Raw genomic sequence first — 10715 nt, forward strand, 5'->3', positions numbered from 1 at the left:
ATGGCTAGTTTAATAAATGAAAAAGGTGAACTCATCACCAATGAGGAGGAACTTAAAGTAAAAATTTGAAATTATTTTGCCCAACTCAATGCCAAAAATTTGATAATCTAAGTGAAAGGGATGACTATTTACAAAAATATAAGTTGCCCGGGTTAAATGAAAAAGAAATTAAATACTTAAACCACCCTATCTCAGAAAATGAAATTCAACAAGCCATCACTGAACTCCCTAAGAAAAAAATCTCCAGGGCCTGATAGATTCAACAGCAATTTCTACTAAACATTTAAGGAACAATTATTACAATTCTATATAAACTCTTTGGAAAAATAGGGAAAGATGGAACTCTGCTTAATTCTTTCTATGAAACCAATATGGTGCTGTTACCTAAACCAGCATGAGTTAAAACAGAGAAAGAAATTTACAGACCTATCTCCCTGATGAATATAGGTGCAAAAATCTTAAATAAAATCTTAGCAAAACAATTACAACAAGTTATCACAAGAATAATAAATTATGATCAAGTAGAATTTATTCCAGGAATGCAGGATTGGTTCAACATTAGGAAAACTGTTAGTATAATCAATTATATCAAGAACAAACTTGTCAGAAATTATGTGATCATATCAATAGATGCTTTAAAAGTTTTTGACAAAATACAGCATCCATTCCTACTAAAGTCCCTAGAGAGTGTAGGAATAAATGGACTGTTCCTTAGAATAATTAGCATTATCTATCTGAACCCATCAATAAGCATTATGTTCAATGGGGAGAGGCTAGAGGCATTCCCAATAAGATCAGGCGTGAACCAAGGGTGACCATTATCACCACTACCATTCAATATAGAATTAGAAATGTTTGCTTCAGCAATTAGAGAAGAAAAACACAATGAAGGAATTAGAATTGGGAGGGAAGAGACAAAACTCTCACTCTTTGCAGATGACATGATGATCTACTCAGAGAATTCCAAGAAATCATCCAAAAAACTACTGGAAACAATTAGTAATTTTAGCAAAGTTGTGGGTTAGAAAATAAACTCTTATGAATCCTCAACTTTTCTATATATGTCTATTTGCCAAGACAGACTCAGAAACTTTTTGAAAACAGTTATAAAACACTTCTCACACAAATTAAATCAGATTTAAATAACTGGGCAAATATCAACTAGTCAAGGATTCGTGGCGCTAATATAATAAAAATGCCAATTCTACCTAAGCTAAACTACCTGTTTAATGCCCTACCAATCAAAATTCCAAAAAATTACTTTAATGAGTTGGAAAAAATTGTAAGTAAATTCATATAGAGAAATAAAAAGTCAAGAATTTCTAGGAGCATTAGGAAGGGAAGTGCAAAAGAACGTGGCTTGGCCCTACCTGATGTAAAATTACATTATAAAACGTCAGTTATCAGAATTGTTTGGTATTGACTAAGAAATAGAATGGTCGACCAGTGGAATAGAGTAGGTGCAAAAGCAGGAGATTGCTATAGAAATCTGATGTTTGATAAACTCAAAGGGTTATTGGGATAAAACCCCCCCTCTATGTAAAAACTACTGGGATAATTGGAAGTTAGTATGGAAGAAACTTAGATTAGACCATCACCTCACCCCCTTTAACAAGATAAGATCCAAATGGTTACAGGACATAGACCTAAGAAAGATACTATAAGCAAATTAGAAGATCAAGGACTAGTATATTTGTCAGATCTATGGAAAGGGGAGAAGTTTATGACTAAGTAAGAATTGGAGAACATCACCAAAAAACCAATTAGATGATTTCAATTACATTAAATTAAAAAGATTTGAACAGATAAACCCACTATAACCAAGATCAAAAGAAATGTCTTAAATTGGGAAACAATCTTTACAACTAATGATTCTGACAAAGGACTCATTTCTAAAATACACAGAGAACTGAATCCTATTTTTAAAACAAAAAAAAAAAAACATTCCCCTATTGTCAAATGGTCAAAGGATATGCAAAGACAATTTACAGATGAGATCAAAGCAGTCCATAACCATATGAATAATTGCTCTAATTCATTAATTATTAGGGAAATGCAAATTAAAGCTTCTCTGAGGTATCACCTCACACCTCTCAGATTGGCCAATATGACCAGAAAGGATAATGATCATTGTTGGTAAGGTTGTGGGAAACCTGGGACACTATTACAGTGTTGGTGGAGCTGTGAATTCATCCAGCCTTTCTGGAGAGCTATTTGGAACAATGCGCAAAGGGCAACAAAAATGTGCATACCCTTTGCCTCAGCAATACCACTACTGGGCCTATACCCTGAAGAGATGATGAAAAAGGGTAAAAAAATCACCTGAACAAAAATATTTATGGCAGCCCTGTTTGTGGTGGCAAAGAATTGGAAATCAAGTAAATGTCCTTCAATTGGGGAATGGCTTAGCAAACTGTGGTATATGTATGTCATGGATAACTATTCTTCTATTAGAAACCAGGAGGGATGGGATTTCAGGAAAGCCTGGAGGGATTTGCACGAAGTGATGCTGAGTGAGATGAGCAGAACCAGAGGAACAGTGTATACTCTCTAACAGCACCATGGTAGTGATGATCAACCTGGAACAATTCACTCATTCCATCAGTGAAACAATCGCAACAATTTTGGGCTGTATGCAAAGGAAAGCACCATCTGTATGTTCGAGGACTATTCCCCTTAATTTAGAAAAAAAACAGATGTTTTATTGTCTGAAAAAAATAAATCTAATTCCTCTTTCTGGAAAAAATGTCAATTAAAAAAAAAAAACTAATGGAATTGGGGCAGCTAGTTGGTGTAAGTGGATAAAGCACTGGCCCTGGAGTCAGGAGTACCGGGTTCAAATTCAGTCTCAGACTCAATAATTACCTAGCTGTGTGGCCTTGGGCAAGCCACTTATCCCTGTTTGCCTTGCAAAAACCTAAACAAAATTGAATACTTTAATCTCCCCTTACTTCTTATATACACAACAATTCTGTGACAAAGGGATAGCTAATTTCAACTGAATTATAATGATGAATGGACAAACTTTTCAATGTTGCATAATCAGAAATCAGCAGAGCCAGATATGCTGTAATGCCTCTGAATCTAAAGCCCAAAGCTCTTTCCAATATTTCACACTTTCTTATTAATGAATGTTTAAAGAGTTGGATTAACATCCAAAAAATCTGACTCCTGATTAAAAAAGGAAATATGGTCACGGAGAGAAATTGTCTCCAGAGAGTAGAGTAGGTCAAGAATTCTTTCTATTTAAGAGCTTGCTTCATTCAACTTAATCATTATTTTGATAGTTTATTTTTTCTGTGATGGAAATGGTAATATTTCTAAAATTATTAATGATTAAAAGAAATGTTCTATCATACTGTAGGAGCAATGTTGAAAGTGAAGTGACAAGGGAGTTTCTTGAAAATTAGAAACTTTTTAGTAGCTTTAGGTTAGACAAACAATTAGTAATGCTTAAATTTCACTTTACTCCTCTGTAAGTTCAGATTAATTGTGCCTATGGCAGCAATAATAAAAAAAATAGACTTGAATATGAGAATTTCTTTTAAAAATCAAAATGCACTATATAAATGGAATATATATATGCATATATATATATATATATATATATATATATATATAATATTTGCCATATTAGTGAAAGAAGTCATCTGGATATGATTTTTATCACAACAGGAAAAAGTAAGTAAACTTTATTCTACATATCTACTTTCGTTAATTCTCCTTTTTAACAGAACTGATTTTATTAGTTGATGTCTAAGACAACTGACCTTAGAAAATTCTGGGAAGTACCTTATTCAGAATAGGGACCAATATTTAATGAGGAAAAAGGAGACATTCATGTGAAATTATAATTACAATCTCTTGATTCAGAGTAGGTTTATATTGTGAAAGCAAATTATGCTATACAAATTTCAAACATTATTAGTTATAAAAAAGGCATGAATAGGAAAACATTTGGAAAACAACGAAGTCTTCTCTGTCACTCTGTGTCTCTCTGTTTCTCTGTCTCACTTGCTTTCTCTCTTTCTCAGTATTTCTCTCTTTGCTTCGAATTCTCTTCCTGTCTCTGTCTTCTTTCTCATTTGTCTCTCTGTGTATTTCTTTCTCTGTCTCTCTGTCTCTCTGTAACTGTGTATTTCTTAATTTGTCTCTATCTCTCTCTGTCTCTCTGTCTCCCTGTCTCTGTCTCTCTCTCTCTCTCTCTCTCTCTCTCTCTCTCTCTCTCTCTCTCTCTCTCTCTCGCTCTCTTGCTTTCTCACTTTGCCTCAGTATCTTTCTCTGTGCCTTGCTTTCTTTCTTGGTCTTTGTCTTTATCTTCTTCTTTCTCTCTAAAGGTGGCTAATATTCAATTTTCTTTATTGTTATCAAAACATCTTTAGTTACTATGTTTGATTAAGCAAAATATGCATAATGATTTTGACTTATAAAGTAAGATATTTATATTGTTTAATCATTCTTTGCTCAAATTCAGAAAGAATTATGCTATTTTTAATGCCAAGGCAGTTTTCCTAAAGGACTGTTCATGTATGGGGAAAATCCAAACAGATTGCCTGCTCAGTCTCATATATCACGTTAGGTAGAAGTGTGTTGGTCAACAGGTTTTTCCTATGAGAAGATTAGCTGCCTCGATCTATACTCCTAGGGAGGAGCTGCTTACAATTTAAATGAATGATAAATAAAGAAATATTCTTTTTCCCAACTAGCAAACATTTTACAATCCAGCCTTGTCCCACTTGCATTTTTATTTAACTACTGTCAACTTGCCAGGAATGAGTCTAGGGCAGAGAGATCATTCAAGCATCACTTTTACTTTTCTGTTCAAATTTGGAATGAAGCAATGTAGTGCTAGGAGACTCTCTGACACATAAATGCTGCAAAGCTGATGTTCTGTGTTCTATAGTAACTTCTCTTTTTTGCTCTTTTATGGACAACTACTGTTTTATATCATAAATATTTCTGGTATAGATTTCATCTCTATCTCATAGTAGTTTTCATAGGACATCATGCATATTACCTCAGTATTTGGATGCACTCCATCACAATCTAATTCTGCAATTTGATGGTTCCCTGGGTATATCAATACTCTCTGATTTCCAGTGACTCAAAAGACCTGAAAATTAGAAGCCTAAGTATTCTCTGACTTACCTGAAATTTAGGACATTTTGCAAAGGTATTTAAGATTCAAGAATTTTTTTACAATGTATATAGTTGATCAGATAAGATGAAATGTATCTGCCTATTCATATCTGAGTATATAGATGAATAATAATGGTAAATGAAATATAATTCTCTGATATTTATGTTTACATTCTAAAATATTTAGCATCAAATTTTTTGCTTGGCTAATAAATTGTTCTAAATACCAAGATTCCTTACAAAGAGCAGAACAAAAGAATATTGTGTTTTAATGTCTTATCCTTCCTTAGAAACTATTACCACACTAATAGAATCAGAGAATTTAGACATAGAAATTAACTTATCACTTAAAAGAGAGAAAGAAGGAATATTTGGATGCCACATTAAGCAATAAAATAACCTTTTTAGGATATGAAGTTTCTTACCTAGAATAATCAGGAAAGTGGAAATGTATAGATGCATTTACGGATTCAAATTTAAAAGAAAATATCAAATATATAAAATGACTTGAGATGGAAAAGAATCTAGGATAAAAATTTCCAACCAAAGCATCCTATTGTTTTTATATGATGGCAAAACATAAAATATCCAAACTAGATGAGTATTAAAAAATACAAATTATATTCTGTTACCTTACTTGTCACATAATCTAACCTGTCCATTTATCATTTCAGTTTCATTATCCCACCTCTGAATGGAAAAAAATGAACATTGTTATTGGAAATTAATAATTTTGAAGATGGAATATAGAGGAGAAATGATAGTTAAAAATATTACGGTAATGGAAGAATTTATTCTCCTAGGATTTTCTGAGTTTCCCAACTTGCAAGGGTTTCTTTTTGTTATTTTTTTAGTCATCTATATATGGATAATTTTAGGCAATGGTCTCATCATTTTAATCACCAATGTGGAACGAGCCCTCCAAACACCCATGTATTACTTCATTGGAAACTTCTCCTTTGTGGAAATTTGTTACACATCAGTCACTCTCCCCAGAATGCTTAAGAACCTTTGGAGCCAGAAAAGAAACGTTTCTCTACTGTCATGTGCTACACAACTGTGTTTCTTTCTTATTTTGGGAATCACAGAAAGTTTTCTTCTGGCAGTAATGTCCTATGATCGCTATATGGCAATTTGTAATCCACTCTATTACCCTGTAATCATGAACCAGAAGATGTGTGTCCAGATGGTGATTGGATGCTGGGTCACTGCAATTCCAGTCATAATAGGGCAGACATATCAGGTTTTCTCTGTGTCCTTCTGTGGTTCAAACAAAATCAATCATATTTTTTGTGACATGCCCCCATTACTGAAGCTGGCTTGTGGAGATATCTCTGGTGCCGAATCTTTTCTTCTTATTGATTGTCTCCTTTTTGGCTTGATTCCTTTTCTATTGATACTCTATTCTTACAGCAGAATCCTCAGCACCATTCTGAAGCTCCCATCAATCACTGGCAGATCCAAGGCCTTCTCTACTTGCTCATCTCATCTTATCGTTGTATGCTTATACTATGGCTCTGGTATCATTGCATACCTGCAATCCATGTACAATTACTCAGGCAGAACAGATAAGATCTTCTCTGTATTCTACAGCATTGTAACACCAATGATTAATCCCATGGTATATAGTCTCAGGAACAAGGACTTCATTCAGTCAATGAGAAGACTATTTTCCAAATGTTGAGGGTAAAGAATAAAATAATTTTTATTATGCATCATTTATCTTGAGCCATTTTATTAGTTTTTAATCATATTTTTTCTTCTGTACCATTCAAAATCGTATAATTCCCTTCTTGTGATCTGGCATGTTTGAGCATTCTTTCTTTCCAGCCTTCTTTGATAAAAAAAGTGTTTTTATTTATAATTAAAGAACAAATCAATGTTTTCAAGCACTATTCATAAGGAACTACCTTTCCACCAAATGGGTGAGTTTGGGGCAAGTAAATGCTGCGTTAGATACAGCACTGGCCTTAAATAAGAGAGAAGGATGTAATTAAATAGGCAGACTCAGACACAATAGCTATGTGACCTTGATCAAGTCACATAGTCCTAATTGCTTCCAAAAAAGCTGTGCACCCTCACCCTGGCACTTTTAGTTCATTAATCTAGACCAAATACTTATTGTCTATAATGGTCCATACATGACACAGCAATGATATTTTCAAGGACAATTACTCCCACTACAAGCGGAGATCACTGAGAGATTCTACTGAATCAAGTTCTCTGAATTCTTCTAATTTTCAATTTTTCATTCAGTTATTTTTTTAAAAAAATGACTACTTGAAATTCTCAATACATATTTATTTCATTATTTATTTCTTTTCCTAATTTTATAATGTTTTGGGGATATTTGAATATCATTGAAAGCTGATGTACATACATACTAAATAATCCTGCATTAATTTAGATTTCATTGACAAATATTATTTCTTGAGATTTTTCCCACCGAATTCAGAATATATTGTATACCTTTGGGGTAATCTAATAATCCTTACGTTTCTACTTCCTTTGTTTTACAATTCACTTCTTTTAAAAATAGCATTTGAAGATATATTTAAGCCTAGAGGAAGAATACAGAGAACTTGTGAGAAAATTTGTTTATCTTTAACATAATACCAGATAAGCTATTTCATTATATTTTTAAAGATAAAGGCATCTAACATGGGTTAACAAAAACACAATTAGAGGTACCGAGAAATAATTGAAGAATATATTTAAAACTGATTTGAAAGCTTTTTGGAAGTAAGCTGGAGATGTCTTTACTTTCACTCTCACAGATTAGCTACTGGGATCTTGGTAAAATGACTCTACGGACATTTAGACCACAACCTGGAAAGCACATGCACCCTTGGGCATCTCTGCCAGGAAGCACTTTCCTACTATATCGCAGTTAGTGACATGAGATGCCTCTCTTGAAAAGAGTTTGTTCTTGTCATAATTAAAAAAAAATAAGTGTACCTTTTTATATTAAAGCTGATTTTCTAGTTCACCATGCAATATGTTGAATTTAAAAGAAAAAAAAATAAAACTCTGTTCTCTTTTAAGAATCCTCACTCAATCTTCCAAAGAAAGTGATAAAATAGTGATAGCAAAATTAAGAATGTTTCTTTTTTGGTTTTACTTCTTGAATCTTTTTTATTTAATATTTATTCTCATTTTGTGCAAATAATGTTTTTTCATTAATAAATTATTCTTGTTTAAGAGTAAATGAAATATCCCCTGCCCCCATAAATATGGACTTGCTTGAGTGATAAAGTAAAGGGGAGAGAAAAAATTAAAATTAAAAAAATCATAGAAATTATTGTAGGTATGGCCAGGTTTCACAAGGGATGGAGCACCAGCCCAGGAGCCACGAGCACCCAAGCCCACATCTGGCCCTGTACACCCAACAATCATCCAGCTTTGTGATATGTAAGCCAACCTAACCCCACTGCCCAGTAAAAACCAAAAAAGAAAAAAAGAAAAAAAAAGGAAAATAAAATAAAATAGCAATAATAATAGGGGTGGCTGGGTGGCAGAGAGAGCATTGGCCCTTGAGCCAGGAGCACCTAGGTCCAAATCTGGCCTCTGACACCCAACAATCACCCTGCTATGCAGTCCCAGGCAAGCCACCCAGCCCCATTTGCCCCCAAAATAATAATAATAATAATAAAAAATGTGCTTGAGTCTTTGTTCCAACACCAAGAACTCTGTCGTGGGTGGATCACATTCCTTATAAGTCCATGGCAATAGAAATAAGAATAGAAAAAAAGAACAGATAAACAAATATAGGTCTATCAACCTATGGGCAGAGCTACATGGACAGATTTATATGAGATATTATATGAAAATTTGTGAGCAAAAATTCAGAATTCATGACTTAAATTTAAATGAAAATATAGTATCTTGTGCCTTTCATGGCATACTGGAAACAATGTGCTCCTTAAGGAACGATTGCTAGGGATCACTGTGGATTTTCAATTTGACTCATATGAATCATTCCCATCCGATCCAGTATAAGCAAATTCCATCTTCGATGTCACTCCAAACCCCCAAATGAGACTTACTAAAAAGGTAGTTGATATTCAGTTTTATCCTGAGAGCAAGAATTCAACATTTGTTTACAATGCAATGATGGGTATTTAGGGACCAAAAAGTTTAGGCACAGGTCAGATACTCAGTGCTGATAAATTAGTATTGATCCCTTAGAAGGGCACAAAACTGGAGGGCTGCATTGATTGTTTCCATAGTGTTCTCAAAAACCTATCATTAACCACTACTGAAGTAATTGACTGTATAGTTCTGGTTCAAGGGGATCCCTCCATAGATGACCTTCTGATGCAAGAAGAGACTTTGGAATGTCCTTAGACTTCTGCAGTGTGACAAAGTACTAATTCTATTCCATAACAGATCTACAAGGCAGTGAATTCCAAAATATATAGAAATATATATATATATATATATATTTCTATATACAAAATATTTTAGGAATTTTTCTGGGTTAATTGAGAAGGAAAAGCTACTTCCCACATGCTTCTGTTTTCTTATATAAAGGGACAAAAACACACTATCCTATGACAAACATTGAGGGTACACAAATCTTTTAAAAATTGTTGTCAAGATTCTTCTTGACAAGGGCTGTCCTTAAGTTGTTGAGTCTTTCCCTGCAAGATTGCCGTGCACATGGATTGCAAAGTATTTGCTGAAAAACAACTGGAGGAAAAGTGTGAGAATCATGCAGAGTTTATTACACAACAAAGGGTGACCTAATAATGGCCTTTGATGCTTTTGGCATAAAGAGATATGAAGAATCATAGTCAAATTTGGTTGGCAAGAAATATGCATCCTTGGGGGTGGCTAGGTGGTGGAGTGGATAGAGAACCAGTCCTGGAGTCAGGAGTACCTGAGTTTAAATTTGGCCTCAGACAATTAATAATTACCTACCTGTGTGGCCTTGGGCAACCCACTTAACCCGATTTACCTTGCAAAAGCCTAAAAAAAAAAAGAAATGTGCATGATTATTATATGCCATTTCACCATTCAGAGTTTCCAAATAAACAGCAATATTTTACTTTTCCAGTCAACAATGTAGTGAATCAGGACTAATGCTTTTTAGTGTGATGCTTTCAGGATATATGATACAAGGCTATCAGTTAAATTCTATGAGAGGGAAAATGTCATCAGGGTCAGATACCAGACCGATGATAAATTATTTATCTTGAAAAGGCTAAATCCAAGATTCAAATGGAAATAGTTACTATAAGATTTTTTTGTTCACAAACGATTGTGCACTCAGGGTAGTCTCTGAGGCTTTTATGCAACAAAATATAGATCGTTTCACCTTGTCTGTTACAATTTTGGCCTAACAATTAACACCCAGAAAATACAGGTCCTCCATCAGCTGTGACCACACCATTATTATGCGCTAAAGATAATGGAAAATTTTCAATATTGTGGATAGGTCCACTTATCTTTACATTGTATTTTCCAGATATGTATATACTTTTAGTCCTAACAATCAAAAATGAAATATTGGGATTTTATTTATTTTCACAAAAAGAGTCCATGGAAACAATAATGGAGACAAATCTTAGCCA

General features: G+C 33.8%; 1 protein-coding gene across 1 annotated transcript; it reads left to right on the forward strand.

Annotated features, from left to right (window-relative positions):
• The first annotated feature begins 5878 nt into the window (after positions 1–5878).
• On the forward strand, positions 5879–6823 carry LOC141519590 (olfactory receptor 10AG1-like). Its single transcript, XM_074231791.1, has one exon. It carries the CDS (start codon positions 5879–5881, stop codon positions 6821–6823), a length of 945 nt encoding a protein of 314 aa, XP_074087892.1.
• Positions 6824–10715: the final 3892 nt, after the last annotated feature.

Source organism: Macrotis lagotis, chromosome 3 (genome assembly GCF_037893015.1).
Source record: "Macrotis lagotis isolate mMagLag1 chromosome 3, bilby.v1.9.chrom.fasta, whole genome shotgun sequence".
NCBI classification, from domain to species: Eukaryota; Metazoa; Chordata; class Mammalia; order Peramelemorphia; family Peramelidae; genus Macrotis; species Macrotis lagotis.